The 17,514-nt window shown below is 33.5% G+C and overlaps 1 protein-coding gene across 4 annotated transcripts in view; it reads left to right on the top strand.

The window, feature by feature from the left end:
- The window catches only part of LOC145294962 (uncharacterized), a 95,052-nt gene extending 92,336 nt beyond the window's left edge, over positions 1 to 2,716 (top strand). For all 4 annotated transcript variants that reach the window (XM_080141426.1, XM_080141427.1, XM_080141428.1 and 1 more), the window contains one exon: positions 2,428 to 2,716. In XM_080141426.1, coding sequence (XP_079997552.1) covers positions 2,428 to 2,580 — 153 coding nt within the window. In that variant the 3' untranslated portion in view covers positions 2,581 to 2,716. The remainder of the gene's footprint in view (positions 1 to 2,427) is intronic.
- The last annotated feature ends 14,798 nt before the right edge of the window (positions 2,717 to 17,514 follow it).

Below are 17,514 nucleotides of genomic sequence, written 5' to 3'. Positions count from 1 at the left end.
ATTTGTTTTATTTTTCACCATTTTTTTTCGCCTAACCATTCTTAAAACTCGCTATAAAATCACTTTTTCCAAGTACATTGGGGGGGGGGGCGTTCAGCCTCTGTAGTTTAAAATACGATCCAAGCATCCCCTTTAATTTAGAAGCATTTATTCACTTGGTTAAAGTGTAAAGAAGTTAACAGTTGAAAATTGTAAAAAGCAAAAATAACAGCAAAAAACAACAACAAAAAAACTCGTACCAACCTGTATACTTTTAACATGCTAAAACAATCGCTTAATGGGCTTAATTTCTCAAAGGTTGTAAACAAATGATTAATTCTACCACTAACACTAAGTTCCCAAATGTAAAGTTAGTGATAATCATAGATTTTTTAATACAATTTTTCAAGAATGAAGTCCCCAATGGTTTAACGACAAGCAATCAGATAATTATTGTAAAGACAACTAAAATAAATGAAATAAAAAAATTAAACAGTTTCAGCACGTATAAAAGATATTTGAATTTTACTGCATTTGGTATCAGGTATTTGTTGATTTTTGTTATTGTTTACAATTTTTCGACTGTTAATTAGAATAATTTAACAAATGACTGTTGTTCTTACTTACTTGCCCCCCACCCAAAGCCAACATTCATAATTTTACTTGTATATATATATGTATATGTGTATGTATATATATATATATATGTATGTGTATGTGTATATATATATGTATATGTATATATATGTATGTGTATATATATGTATGTGTATATATATGTATATATATGTATATGTGTATATATATGTATGTATATATATATATGTATGTATATATATGTATGTATGTATGTATATATATGTATATATATATATGGAAATGATATTTCAATAATAAGCAATCTATGCTACTATAACCCTTTATGGCTTTTTCCTGTTTTACCTTTGATCCTCATTCCATAAAGGCAATATTATCTTTCAAAATATTATTCTCTGTATAATATCTTTATCCCCCTCTTCTGATGAGAAGCATTTGGCTAAAGAGGTTTCCTTATCCCTAAATATTGTATTCTATTTTGAACTGATAGCATAATAAAATTTAATTGTAAACTTTTTATCCGTTTGTTATGTAAATTTATTCTATAAAGTTGGTTGAGTTTATATGTGAGTATATTTATCATACAAGTGAATGTTAAACGTCGAAAAGTAATTATAAAATGCACGCTGAATAGATGTGGGAGGCTGGTATATGGATCTGCAAAATAGATTTTCACATAGGGTCAAGAGGTCGGGAGTCAGGAGTTGGAGTCGGGAGCCGGAGTCGGGAGTCGGAGTTTAAGATATTAAAGGAGTTGGAGTCGGAGTCAGCATCCTAGTAATTCTAGGAGTTGGAGTCGGAGTCGGAGTCGGACTTTTACCATCCGGCTCCGCAACTAATTGTGGTACCCTTTGCCAGGAAATCTGTCATCACTACTCCATCCTGATCCCAGAAGACTGTGAGCATGACCTTGCCAGCGGAGGGCTGCTCCCTTGCCTTCTTTGGAGGTGGTGAGTCCAAGTGCTTCCACTGCATTGACTGGGCTTTGGTCTCTGGATCATAGTGATGGACCCAGGTTTCATCCTGTGTAATCAGTCTTTTGAAAAAGTTTGACTCATCTTCTTGGCACATCTCCAAATTCATCCTCGAGCACTCAATGTGTTCTCGCTTCTGGAATGGTGTGAGCAACCTAGGAATCCATCTGGCAGACATCTTATGCATATGCGAATGGTCATGAATGATAGTTTCCACAGACCCTGTACTAATCTTGACATCTTGGGCTATTTGGCGAATAATAATGTGCCGATCTTCCAAAATGGCAGCCTCAACTTGACGAAGAGATGCCTCATCAATGGCAGAAGGGAGGGGCGACCAGGTCTGGGAGCTGTTTCCACAGACTTCCGGCCATGTTTGAATTCATGATGCCAGCGTTTTACAAGGTCATATGATGGGGCATTATCACCATGTTTCTTTCATTTCATCAAAAGTCTCCTGTGGTGTGCGTCCTTTCAAATACAAAAACCGGATCACTGCTCGACATTCAATAGGCTCCATTTCACACCTGACTCAGTTCAAACACCTGTAAAACAGAAACCACAATTAGTTCAAAGCTGTAATTTGCCACATAACCTGTAGAGATATAAATTATTGCACATGCAAAATTTCAGCTAGATCAGACAACTGGAAGTTGGTCAGGGGCATTACTTATTGCACGCCCCTCGTGTATGTATATATACATATATATATATATATATATATATGTATATATATATATATATATATATATATATATATATATATATATATATACAAACAATGTTTCAAGCAAACTACAACACCCTTTCATCACCTTACTTCTTGAATTGAATTAGTTTCATACTTAATTGTTATGTTTTATTCTTGCATTTTCAGATACAGTTGTTTCAAAGACGCCTGCGTCCTGGGGAAATCAGCCTAATGGTGCCAGATATTCAGAAAAAAACATATGATTCGATTTTGGTGAAATTAGAAGAGATTCTTTTAGAGAAAAATAACAGTAGACTATCCAATCTTAGCAACAACTGATATAAATGGAAATCAGAAATTTTGGTGATATGGCTCTTATCAGCATGGCCTGCTTGAAACAACTTCATACAGCCATTCTGTGAGTCAAGATGGGATTCATAAATAATCCTTCATATGAATAAATATTTTATTTCGATTTTGTGGCTCTTTGGTACTTTTATTCAAAGAAGAGTGTTTCAAGATACTAGAGCCTCTGATTGGTTGAGGTAGGTCACATGTTAGGAAAGAGGAGCTTGTTTGAAATAATAAGACAAGTAACAGTTGGTGTCAGGCAACGGTATTATATAGAAACTATCTGTGTTTCTGCCATCATGATGAATCTAGTAGAGAATTATTAAAGGAAAATTTCTAGGTGCCAATTCTATGACATTAATCCAACTGGGAAAATTACCGAAAGGATAAATAAAATTTGTTGTAATTTGAAATTGTCATCCTTCTTCAAGAACATCAAATGAATTTCAAGATGGCTGCATGGATTACATGTGAGGGTCTAAAAAAAGAAATTAAACAATACAATAATGGTACATAAGAAAATGGATATTTTTCTTATATTTAGAAGCACAATGAAACTATAATACTTGACTTTAATTTAAATTAAGACAGAATTTAATTTCTATTTAGTAATTTAAAACTTTACTCTTAAATTTTGAAGTATCAGTCATTTATAAGCCATTTTTGTCGATTTTTTACAATTTTTTCTTCTTTTTTTAATTTTTAAAGATGTAAAATAATAATAATAATAATTATAATTATATAAATAATAATAATAATAATAATAATAATAATAATAATAATAATAATAATAATAATAATAATAATAAAAAATAATAAAACAACATCAGAAAGTTAAGTGATTCCCATTGTAATTGGAAAGCTTGGGAACATAACAAAAAAGCCACCATAGATTGATTAATCAGATTGACAAGACAATTTCTTTTAAAATTTTGCAAAAGGCTTGCCTATTAAGAACGGTGATAGTGTTAATACAGCGTAAATGTCTAAAGTCAAAGGAATTGACCTGATGTTCAAGAAAAAAAATCCAACTAAAAACATCCAAAGGTTGAGACTACTATGGAATAATAATAATTCTGATTTCGTTTATCAACGTCTCCCTGGAAAGGGATGGAATTCATTTTCAGAGGATTTCCCTCAATACCGGCTCCAAACCAGGAGCTTCAAAGATCAAGGATTTTCCTAAGGATGTTGGTGGTACTTACAATAGCAGAAGTCTGAAGGCCGCCTAAAACATCAGGGATTCGTAGTTTTTTTCAATTGTCCTTCCAGATGACTTGATACTACTCCTAGTGTACCAACTACAACCGGAATTATTTGTGTTTTAACCCCATGTATATGCCTTATCACCAAGACCAATAGAGCATAATTGCTCCACTTCTCATTTGCCTTCTCTCTCACATTCCTGTCCCAGGGTACTGAAAAGTCTACAATCTGCCAGTTTTTTAAGACCTTGTCAATGATGACCAAATCAGGACGATTATGTTCCAATTGCTTGGTCGTTATGACACTTTTGTTCCACCATATCTCTACATTTCCATCCTCACTTGTTCTCACTTCATCAGGCACCTCCTCAAACCGTTTTCTAGTACACTTCACCCCAACCTTTTTATAGACCTCCCAATATATTCGGAGTCCCATACGATTGTGTCTTTTGCGGTGCTCTCGTTGGGATAATCCACTACACCCTGCTGCAAGGTGTGCAATTGACTCTGAGGTCTTACCACAAATCCAGCATTCTGCAGCAACTTCCTCTCCTAGAACCACTTTTTTGAACAATCGTGTTCCTAATGCCTGCTCTTGTGCTGCACAAACAAAAGCTTCAGTACTGTTAGCCAGATACCCAGCTCTAAGCCATTGCCGTGATCTTTCATCAGCCACTTCTGCTATATTCTGGAAGAACCTTCCGTGTATTTTCTTCCTAGCCAGTACCTCTGCCCTTTCTCTATCCATATGTTTCACATAATCAGCCTTGATCTCACATACCTCTATTTAATTGGCCACAACCTTAAGCATCCACTCCTCACTTCTAACCACATGCTCCTTCGACGACATCTCCTCAGTTCTAACACAATCTTTTACACTTTTCAATCCTCTCCTACTGTCTTTCCTCTTTTGATACAGTCTCGCTACGCTACTTCGAATGTGGAATATACTAAACATTGCTAAAACTTTTCTTGTTTTGATATCCATGGCATTCTACTCCTTGTCAGGCCATTCTAAAATTCCCACACTGTTTCTCAAAACATTGACTGCCCATGCATTCACTGCTTTCATTAGGTTTCCTCCATACAATTTCGACTTTGCAATTAGTTTCACTCTTCTAAGATACTCCTTCCTGACTTCCTCCTTCATTTCTCTGTTCATGATGCTAACACTCTCCAACACTACCAAATACTTATACCGTGTATCTTCTATTTCTTTCATAATTTCTTCATTTGGCAGCACTATTCCATTTGACTGAACCTTTACTTCCCTTTTCATCACCAGCACCGTACATTTACTAATCCCAAACTCCATCCCGATGTCTTCCGAGTATGTCCCGATGAGCTCTACCAGTCTCTCCATTTACTTTTTATTTCTACCGAATATCTTCAAATCATCCATAAACAGTAGATGGTTGAGGCGTTTTCCACCAGATCCAAAGTTATGCCCCAGTTTCTCTCTCTTCAAGAGGATGCTCCGTGGCATCATTATCATTACAAAAAGAAGTGGAGATAACGAATCTCCTTGGAATATTCCATGTTTAATGCCAACCTGCCCCCACCTCCTCTTTGTTTGCTGTTAGCACCGTTTTCCATTGAGCCATACTTGTCTCCAAAAGCCCTACCACATTCCTAGCAACCTTCATCACCACATTCCAAGCAACCTTCATCATCAATAGTGTTTCACAGATCCATGAATGAGGAACCATGTCGTAAGCCTTTCTGTAATCGATCCATGCTACACTCAGATTCCTCTTCTTCTTTGGATCCTGCATTACTGTAATCAGTAATTGCTCCTTGGTACCCCTCGAGCCTTTCCGACCCCCTTTCTGTTCATCAGGGAAAACACCATTACTCACAAGATGTCCATAAATTTTTTCTGCAAAGATTCCAGTTAACAGTTTCCACATTAGTGGTAGACATGTAATTGGTTTATAATTGCTGACATCTTTCAAAAAAATCTTAGCAGAATCTTTCCAAATTAGTGTCATCCTTCTCTTAACAAGCCAATCAGGGACATCTCCCGATTATGGCCCTTTGTAGGGCAGCAGCTATAGGTGAATAAAGGCATTGGAACTGTTTGAACCAGAAGCCCATCACTCCATCTGGACCAGGTGCCTTCCAGTTTGTCATCCTTTGTATGCCAACCTTCACGTCATTAATAGTTATCTCAACGTTCTTCATCTGCTGCATTCCTGATAGCCTTTCTCTGACCTCTCCCAACCAGCTAGCCTTCTTATTATATTGCCCTTTGACAGACCAAATCCCACTCCAGAACTTCCTAGCATCTTTTGCATTTGGAGTGTTGTTATTTCCTGCCTGTTTACTACTATTTAATTCTTTATACAGCTGAGACTGATTGTTCTGGGAAAGATTGTTTTGCCGAAACGCAACATTTTTTCCAACAAAGTTCTTAATTTTCATACCATCAGCATGGATCTTCTCTTACAACATTGTTAGAACGGTCATCGTTCCTTTTTCCAGCAATCTATACCTTCTTTTAAGCTCATCCTTGGCTCTGTCCTAGTTTGACTCCTTTTCTTATTTCTTCAATTCTACCAATGTCTTTCTGTCACCATTTAATACTTTCTTCCAGCCGCCTCTGCCAGTATGGCCTTCTATCCTTCATTTCTTTCTTTTTCTTCTGTATTAAGCCAAGACGATTCACAACATATGACACTGCATACAGAAGCCTGTTAAGTTCTGTAATCGATATGTTCTTTCTTATGATGTTGTGAATTACTCCTTGAACTATTTTTACCTCGCTTTTCACCTTCTGCCTATCACTACTCTTCATGTTTGGAATATCTATGATCTTGTCTCCAAGAAGAACCTCTCTTAACTTCTGAAATACTTCTTTTTCTACAGAAAAGCTCGAACTTCATCACCACTTCTCTATACATTTGCTCCTTCCACTGGTTCCATTGTCTCAGAGTCATTGATCTCATCTGCCTTAGATCCTTCAAATTCCTTCTCATCATTTCTCCTAACAATAGGATTCCATTCCTCCTCAGTTGCCTGCCTCCCATCGTCGCTAACATTTCTCTTCTGCACTTCCACTCTCTCAGTGCTTTCATCAGAGCTAGTTTCATCAATTTTATTTTCGTTATTCATTTCATTCCTGACCATCCATTCAATCTCTTCCCTTACAATCACAGAAAGCAGGTTGTTAGTTTTAATTTGTTTTAACTGGGATACCAAACTCGCGACACTCCTAGCTCCTCCTCCTCCTCCTCCTCTCGATTCCCACTCTTCCTTCACTTTTCGGATATATCCATCAGATTTGATACTTCCACCTCTTACAAAGCATTCCCACAGTACTCTTCTTTCCCCATCCGTCGATGGTTTTTTGACATTTCCTGTTCCAACTCCCTTCGTGTCTTGGAACCCTCTCTGCAATTCTCACTGCCCCTACATCCACCCACATCCTCAGAATTTCGAACCGTTGTATGCTGACAACAGGACCCACCCTGCTAACCAGTGGGACACCTGCCGGACGTGAAACCATCGCAAGATGTTCCAGCCTCATTCACGTCATTATTTTCAATATTTTGATTTGACATTCTCCCATGAATGGGGTTAGTGAATTTTAGGTTACACCACCACCGATAGATTTATTGAGACATCATCTTTAGGAGGGTTCCCCACAAAGGTTAAAGACCCCTCTTGATCTTTCTCCTCCACCACCACAACTATTACACATACCACCACCACCACCAACAACAACAACAACAACAGAAATAAAATTTACAATGATAATAGTAACTCTAACATCGGTAGTAATAATAATAGTAGTAGCAACAACAATAGCAATAACAGCAAAAACAACACCAATAACAATAACAGATACAATAATAAGAAGAACATACTACCACTACTACTATTAATACTACTACTACTAATAATAAAAACAATAATAACAATAATAATAATAACAATAATAGTAATAACAAATAATATTAAATGATTGGGAATGATTTTTTCCCTCCTCTCTCTCCCCCTTTCCCCCCCCCCATTTTTTTTTGTTATAACTTATTAATTAATTTTATTTTTTTGTGTGTAGTTTATAGTTAACATATTTATGAGTAAATAAACAGATCCATCCCATAAGAAAAGCTTGTCTGGAGAGTCGCTTTTCCTGTCTTTTCGTATTAATTCAAACATTGAAATTGTTCCAAACATTAGGTATTTTCCCCGACGATGATGACGGTAACAACGCACACATTAAAACATATTTATGAGAAAATTAAAAAAAAAAATCCTTCACATAAAAAAAAATTGTCCAGAGAGTCGCCCTTCCTGTCTTCTCATATATTGAGGCTGTTACAAACGCTATGTCTTTTTTTTTTTTTTTTTTTTTCAAAGCGGTGACGACGGTGAAAACGCACACATTTAAACATATTTATGAGTAAATAAAATAAACAACAATAACAACAATAATAATAATAATCTCAGTTAGAAATGACTACTTTTTTCGTCTGCTAATGGTCGGGAAAATGTACACAAAAACAGAAACATGAAACATCTGAACATGTGCAAGACAATTCCTTGTTTAACCGTGAATTTAAGGTTTAAATTATAATTTCAGTTAGAAACACTTACTTTTTTCATCTGCCATTTTTTAAACTCCACCGCTGATGTTGCTGATGGCCAGGAAAAATGTACAATATGTACAAAATGTAAAATAATAATAATAATAATAATAATAATAATAATAACTAGGAGGACCTGTGAAAATTCCATGGAGTAAGAAATATATTTAATTAGCGGGTGTACCCGGCGTTGCCTGGGTGTTTGGAGGTGTGTGTGGTGTTAAATAAAAAAGAAACCGGGGGGGGGGGAAACTTAGGATCGAACCCGAAGCCCTGAGGCGAAGTTTAAAAATAAAATCGGCCAGCCAGAATGAGTTACTGAAAGATGTTTGAATTTATTTAAGTAAGAACCAAATTGACAGGTGCACGCGCACGAGCATTACGATGATGAGGTCAATGACCAGGTTTGTTTGTTATAAGCGAAGTAAAAAAAGAAAACAACGTTAACACTTAAGCGGAGGGGGGGTAATCAAAACATAAAAAAAACACAAAAAAAACTAACGTAAGACAAACGAACGATGAAAACAGAAATACGAACCCGTGAAAAATGGCTTAAATAAGCCTGTTTCGATATTAAAATTTAAAAAATCGGTGGGTACCCGGGTGTTTTTGGGTGTGTGGTCAGGGGTGGATAAGCGAAGTAAAAAAAAAAAACAGAAAAACGAACGTTACATGAAAAATGGCTTAAATAACACTGGTTTAATATTTAAATTTAAAAAATCGAAAAAAAAAGACATCACACACCACGATTCGAACCCAAAACATTTAGATAATGAACCAACGTGCTAATCAACTGACCTAATGTGACGTACATAACATTTAATCAGTTTTTCAACTATTTAAAGTAAATCAGGTCATAACGTCATCTGACGCATGCGTAGAACCGGTCGTCGTCACGAGAGGACTGTTTTTGTTGACCCCCCCCCCCTCCCCCCGTCGAAAAGTGTCGATTTCGGGGTGAAAAAATTTTTGGCCAATTTTTCGATATTTTTCGAGCAAAGGATGGAGCTTCAATATGATACCGAGTTTGTGAATTTTTGTTGTGTCTGTCGAAAGTTTTTAGCAGACACACAAACATACATACATACATACATACATACATACATACATTTTCGCTTTTATATATATAGATAAACAATTGTTTTAATACAGCTGATATTTTTCTGAATGGCAGAAGAAAATTTATTGTTTGGACAGAAAAGCCACCAATAACATGCAGCAAATATGAGTGAATTTTATGAAAATAGTGCCCATTGTATTTTAAATATAGGACTAACCCAAATGAGATAAATTAATATGTACTAATAAATACTCAGAAAGGAATATTGTGCTACATAGTTCAATACAAATAATAAACTTATATTATAAGAGACAATCTTTAATTTACTCCTTTAGTTCAGCACCTTTTAGCAGCCAATGTTCTTTTTTTTACCTATTTCTTTCGAATGTTCCCTTTTTACATAAAGTTTTACTGGCTTCTTTCTTTGGCGAAGAACCAATGTACGTCGAGCTTATTAGGAGTTTTTTCTCACAGCATTACAATAATGATAATCTATTATTATAATGATAATCGAAAATGAGACTACATCAAATAGATCAAATTCCCGATTCTGATACAATTACCAATTCCGACTCTTCATAGATCTTTTGATATTACAGTTATTATTTTTTCCCAATTACCATAAAATCTCATATTAAATATGCATGTATTTTCTTAAATGTAAAAATGTAAAAATACACTTGTGGGAGATGATCTATCGATTTCAGTTTTACTGGTAATTTAAAATCAGTAGATATTTATTATTTTATCTACATCGGCATAGAAAACACCATGGACCATTCTGGATGCAAGACTATGTCATGTGAAAAAAATATTTAGGCTAGGAGATTATGTGAAAAAATATTTGGAATCAAGAGATTATGTGAAAAAATATTTAGGATCAAGAGATTATGTGAAAAAATATTTAGGATCAGGAGATTATGTGAAAAAATATTTAGAATCAAGAGATTATGTGGAAAAAATATTTAGGATCAAAAGATTACGTGAAAAAATATTTAGAATCAAGAGATTATGTGAAAAAAGATTTAGGATCAAGAGATTATGTGAAAAAATATTTAGGATCAAGAGATTATGTGAAAAAAATATTTAGGATCAGGAGATTATGAGAAAAAATATTTAGGATCAGCAGATTATGTGAAAAAATATGTAGGATCAAGAGATTATGTGAAAAAATATTTAGGATCAGGAGATTATGTGAAAAAATATTTAGGATCAAGAGATTATGTGAAAAAATATTTAGTATTAGGAGATTATGTGAAAAAGTACTTAGGATCAAGAGATTATGTGAAAAAATATTTAGAATCAAGAGATTATGTGAAAAAATATTTAGAATCAGGAGATAATGCGAAAAAAATATTTAGGGACAAGAGATGTGAAAAAATATATAGGATCAAGAGATTATGTGAAAAAATATTTAGGATCAGGAGATTATGTGAAAAAATATTTAGGATCAGGAGATTATGTGAAAAAATATTTAGGATCAGGAGATTATGTGAAAAAATATTTAGGATCAAGAGATTATGTAAAAAAATATTTAGGATCAAGAGATTATGTGAAAAAACATTTCGGATCAAGAGATTATGTGAAAAAATATTTAGGATCAGGAGATTATGTGAAAAATTTTCAGGATCAGGAGATCATGTGACCAATATTTAGGATCAAAATATTATGTGGACTCTAATTTACATTGCCTTGCAAAAACTGTGATAGTAAAAATATACTTATTTATTAAAAGTCTATTAAAATAGTTGAAAATGAGGTCAGGAAGTGACAAATTATTGTAAAGAGAGGATGAGTATAAAACTTGAGGAAAGATTTTTATTTTATTTTTTGGCAAATTAAGAAAAATGACAATTGGGAGAAAGATAGATAGATAGATAGATAGGAGAGAGAGAGAGAGAGAGAGAGAGAGAGAGAGAGAGAGAGAGAGAGATCAACATGATGACACATTTAACGATATTTTCCATATTTTTTATGACATTTATTTGTTATATCTCGTTAGACATCATTTTAACTAGTGTTGGGACGGTTAATTGGAATTGGAAATCAGAAAAATCAGAACTTTTAGTGATATTGGAATCGGTATAAAAATCAGAAAAATTGATGTCTATTTACCAGTGCCAAAAACGATTGCCTTTTTATTTGATTTTGTTTAAAACAAGATCTTCCACTGCTATTAGTAATGATAAAATAATAAATATCTACTGATTTTAAACTACCAGTAAAACTGAAATTGATAGATCATCTCCCACAAGTGTATTTTTACATTTAAGAAAATATATGCATATTTAATATGAGGTTTTATGGTAATTGGGAAAAAATAACAACTGTATAGTTAAATATATAAAATTTATGAAGAATTAGAATCGGAATTGGTAATTGTATCAGAATTAGGAATTTAGTACAGAATCGATAATTGTATCAGAATCGGGAAAAATATTGGAATTGTCCCATTACTATTTTTTAACTATCTTTTCAATTCAAGCCTTGACAGAAAAATTTTCTTTTTAAATAAAGTTGGTTATTATCCTTTTGTACCATATTATGATTTCATAATCTTCTTTGCAACTTCTCCAAAATTTGAAGACTCCATATTGGATTTTCGAATATGATCAGTTTTTAATCACCATTTTGCATGTACCAGTAACTTTCTATAACTAACATATACAATGTTATTTTTTAGTTAACTAAAACATGATTTGTATTATTTAGATGATTCAGACTATTGTTCTTATCTTCAATGTTATTCTTATAATGTTTTAGATGATATAACCTCAGACTTTCTTTAGGTTCATTTAATCAAACTCAGGGTTCTTTATGTCAAACTCTAGAATCTGTACATAGTTATAAATAGAGCTTTTTATTAAATTTACAGCCATAACCGAGTAGACATCTTAAGTAATTCATAATTGTATTCTTAGTATCGCCCGTACTACTTCAACCTTCAGAAGACTATAACTTAGCATTTATATCCGTTGCATCATGGGTCCCTGCGGAGATCACATCAAATAAAAATTTTTAAGAATATCTAAGATGAAAACAGTAGTCCATATAATCCAAATAATGTAAATTATCAATCATTATCTAAAAAATTCTGAAACATCAAACATGATTGTAAGTAAAAATAAGTTATTTTGAGAGTAATGTCGAAACCTATTTCATTGTAAATAAGTAATTATAAATTACCACCTTTTATTTTCTGAATTCATCCAACTCATTAAATTTCTACAATTATATAAAAGTCACTTTGTGTTTGTGTGTGAGTTCATTCCTCATAGATTCTGAAACGGCTGAACCTATCTTTTGCAAATTTCACACAAAGGTAATTCATATATCTGGCAGTGTTCTTAGATATGTTTTATACAAAAATTCATCTGATAAGTATTGAAAATTGAAAAAATCCGATCTTAAAAATAGTTTTTCTCTCTTATAGATAAAACACGAATAATTTTTACGAGGGAATATTATACTTTACAGCGGCCAAAGGAAATAATAAAGTCACAACAAATCATTTTCAAAAATCGAAAAAATCCGATCTTAAAAATAGTCTTTTTCTCTTATAGTTAAAAAGAAGTTTTACAGAGGAATATTTTACATTACACCGGCCAAGGGAAATAATAAAATCTCAACAAATCATTTCTTCTTAAAAATAAAACCAGATTTATTGTCATCTGGAGATATAGTTCAATGGTAGAGCATTCGACTACAGATCAAATGATCCCCTGTTCAAGCCCGGGTGTAACTCACCATTTTATTTTAATTTTTTATTATTAATGAATTAATTTACAATAAAAGAAGAGATACCATTTAAAAAAGCTGCAAATCATTTTTTTCATTTGCATATTTTAAAACTAAGCAGAAGTGACTTTTCCAGGGCATTCATCATCAAGCCCAAATATCAGCTGACGTGATATTGTAAACAAACACAGACGGAATTTGATGAACGAAATTTTCATTATTATTATTATTTATTTATTTATTTTTTTTTTTTGCGAATTAGTCCACCAGGCAAATTATTCTGTGTAATATATAATAATCAATAGAGGACTGATTCTATAATAATACATACGCAATATGCATAAATTGAAATATCATGTTTAAGCGTGTTGTACGACCGGGCAACGCTGGGCGGTCAGCTAGTTTCATTCTAAAATATTCTAAACTACAAATCAGATTTGGCAATAATGTTTTTCAAATATATTAGTCTATTAGAAAAAGAAAATTCTATTATGTAGTAGATCGCTATGCGATAATCTGAATTGAGCAGAATAATAATCAAGCATTTTTGTTGTCAAAATGTTGACTAATAAAAAGTTTAGAGGCGAGACCATTGTTATTTTATTCCGACATTATTTCTTTAAAACGACTGTCTAAAAATATCAGAATAAACAGAAGGAATGTGTGTCGAGGAATGGTAAAGCAAACCTTGCCAGAAATTAGATATTTTTCTTGTTTTATCTCTCAGCTTGACATGCCTCAGGGACCATGAATTGTCAGAGGAGAGAGAGAGAGAGAGAGAGAGAGAGAGAGAGAGAGAGAGAGAGAGTAATTATATGACTAAATCTATAAATTAATGTTAGTATAGCTTCTTTGTTACACTTTTGCTTTCGTATGAAAAAGAAACGGGAGAAGAAGGAGGAGGATAAAAAGAGAAAAAAGAGAAAAAAAGGTAGAAAGAGAAGTGGAAAGAACGCCAGTTTTTAGCATAAAATTGGAAGCAAGGAATGTGAATTGTCAAAAGAGAAAGCAGGTGAAAAAAACTTGTGCGCGCACGCGAAAGAGAGAGAGAGAGAGAGAGAGAGAGAGAGAGAGAGAGAGAGAGATGTCATCTGAGCTGCTGACATCTTTTAGAAATTGAATGGATAATCCTAAAGAGTTAGCGTTCTTGTTTCATCTTATCTACACACTATTTTGCGTCTTTAGAAAAGTTACAATTAAAAAATCACCGTGAAAAAATAATTTTTAAAACACTATTTCAACAACTGTAGCGGTAATAATAAAATATTAGTAGAATGGTGTAAATGAACACAGTTGTGTGATGCCTGTCAGGATCCAGCTGGTGTCCTTCAAAATGTAGGAAACTATATTTAAGTGTTATGTAGAACACATGGTTGGGTTCAGGTACCCAGATGTGCCAAAAGTTACATGTGCTTTAAGTAGGATATATAGACATGCAGCACGATAAGGAGATTGCTGGAAGGTGTTTAGTATTGCATGTTGTTGTGTGCCCTTTTTAATAATCGCCCTGGGTGCGTTGAAAGCATTTATTCCTGCAACCAAAACATTCTGAGGTCTAGAACTCTTTGAGGTTTGTTTAGTTGCAGACTGTTATCCTCATCTTTGTAGTTGTTTTTTAATGACGTTTCGGACAACTATTCCTCTGGCCTTCATCAGGTGGTTGTTGCTTACAGGGCAATTATGTCCTGGTTATTATTATGAAGCCATTTCAACAATATTACATGTTGTAACAATATTTGAAAGTTAGTGTGTTGGAATAATATAAGAATAGAAATTTCTATTTTATAACTATATTAAGTAAAACAGAATTTTTCACTAGAATTAAAAGTTAGCAATTTAAGCTAATGTATCAGGAAATGATATCATGTGCAGGAAGTCTGGAGTGACACGTAACAAATACAATATTAAAATCATTCGTTTTAGCTGGCGGTCTGAGGAAACGAACAGATATGTTTTTGCAGTAGTTCCTCCCCCCCCCCCAAATGTAGGACAGGGAACTTCTTCTGCAAAAAAAAAAAAAAAAAATAAATAAAATAAAATAAAGCAAAGGAGAACTTGAAAAGCGAAACCGAATTTTTGTTATTTACAAGTTAAATTATGAACAACAACAACAACAACAACAACAACATAATGTTACTTTTGTTATTACAGTGAGAGAAACAGCTTAACTCTACTATGACTATGCCGGCAGTTGTTAACAACAACAAAAAGAAGCGAAAGAAAGCAAGACATATCACAACGACTTCAGCTGTTTATATGATGAGCTGCCATTGCAGAAATCTGTTAGGATCGAATAATTCCCAATCTAAGCCTTAAAATACCTTAAAAGTGTCAACCACTTCAATAACTTAATGCTTAGAAGCTTTGACCTCTTATGTAACAAAGTGTTTTGTGATATTTGTAAGCATTGGGTGCACAAGAAGAAGTGCAATCAAGTAATAGGTAGGTGGAGACATATTAACCAGTTTATGTGCAAGAAGTGTAAGATATCTGAGTTCTTTACAGAAAGTGGATTTAGATGATGAGGCTACTTAGGTTGTCCAGAAGTTTTGTTAGCTTGGTGGTACTATTGGAGTACAGAAAGGAACTGGTGCTAGTGTAATTGCAATAACGGATGGAATAAGTGAATGGAACTTATGCTATTATTAACTAACACAGCATTACCATGGTCGACCAACAGAAGAGTTTATCAAGCATATGTGGTGTATATAGTGAAAAAATCTGTTAGCGTGCATATACATATTTAATATATATTTATGTGCTCATGTATGTTTGTATAAATGTGCATAATTATACTGACCATATCGTCTCTGGTGTCTTGTCTTGTGTGGATATTGTGTGTATATATGTGTATCTCATGTAGCTGTGATGTATATATATATATATATATATATATATATATATATATATATATATATATATATATATATATATATATATATGGCTGTACAATTTGGAGAACCATGGTCACCAATGCTATTAACAAAAAAAAAAAAACAAAAAAAAACAACAAAAAAACAGCAAAAAAAAACAACAACAAAAAAAAACAACAACAAAAAAAAACAACAACAAAAACAGCAGAGCTGCTGCATGCATGAAGTCTATCTAATGCTCGTTTGTAATTGTGTGGATACATCAATGTTTTAGGCATTCAAATTACGGTTAACAGAAAACATTCATTTACAAGGACGAATAACATCTTCTGTGGAGGAACATCAGATCAAAAGAAGGCATACCTTGTTTCGTTTCTTCTTTTTCATGGTTCTTCTATTGTTGCCACCTTGCAAATCAAATTCTTCCTCCAAAGGAAAACCAGCCGACAAGTCATACTCTTGCATATAAACTTTATTTCATAATATTCCTCATCTCATAGTTGACGCATTTTCTTTTTATTTCTATATTTTCTATAATGGCCACCACTAGTGCTTTTGTGGACTTCAAGAGATCAAAATCTCATCCAATTTTCGTCTGCTCTCTAACTCTTAGCTATTTAACTCACTTCTTCCTCTGACTGACTACATGTATAAATCAAACACTTTCTTTGTTTGATTTTCTTCGTCACCAACCAGGTCACCCTTTGTTTATGCAAATTATTATCGTTTATAAAAACTAAAATTCCAAAGTCTTATAAAATTCTAACTGTAAATATGGTTTTGTGTGGCTAAGTTATTTATCTTGCTTTAACATTTGATCCAGTAATAATCTATTGCACCTTTAAAAATCTACCCATTGAAATGCTTCATTCTGACAACAATTGAACACAATAATAGCACCACGACTAACAACTCATCACTACCCGGGCGACCCATTATTCAATGTATGTACACAGTATAATGATGTATGAAAGTGAAACTTGGCCAGTGAGGGTTGAGGATATTTGTTGCATGAAAAGAAATTCTAAGAATAATACTGTGGATATGTACTATGAGGCTTAAAAGAAGACTTAGATCTGATGACCTCAGAGGAAGATTAAATCTGGACAGTATAAGATGTGTGCAGAACAGGAAACTTTGATTGTATGATTACATTGAAAGAATGGATAAGAGTTCTTGAATTAGTAGACGTAGAAAAGTTAAAGTAGCAAGGTTTTATGTCAAGTTAATGGTGACTAATTTCACATATCAAACAAATTAAGAAATATGTTCAAATATAGTGAATAAGAGTTAGTCAAATACTTTTATTGAAGTATATTTACTCAACAAATTTATTATGTGCATCAGCCACAACATGGCCTCTTCTTTACACCAGCTCTGCAAAGAAAGCGTCAGGGAAACTCAGAGAAGCTATACCTGAGACAATTTTGATCTAATTGTTGGAAAGCATCTTT

The sequence above is a fragment of the Euprymna scolopes genome, chromosome 2 (assembly GCF_053919585.1).
Source record: "Euprymna scolopes isolate OS-2025 chromosome 2, ASM5391958v1, whole genome shotgun sequence".
NCBI lineage: Eukaryota > Metazoa > Mollusca > Cephalopoda > Sepiida > Sepiolidae > Euprymna > Euprymna scolopes.
The sequence above is the reverse complement of the archived record's forward strand: the minus strand, read 5'-3'. Positions and strand labels throughout refer to the sequence as shown.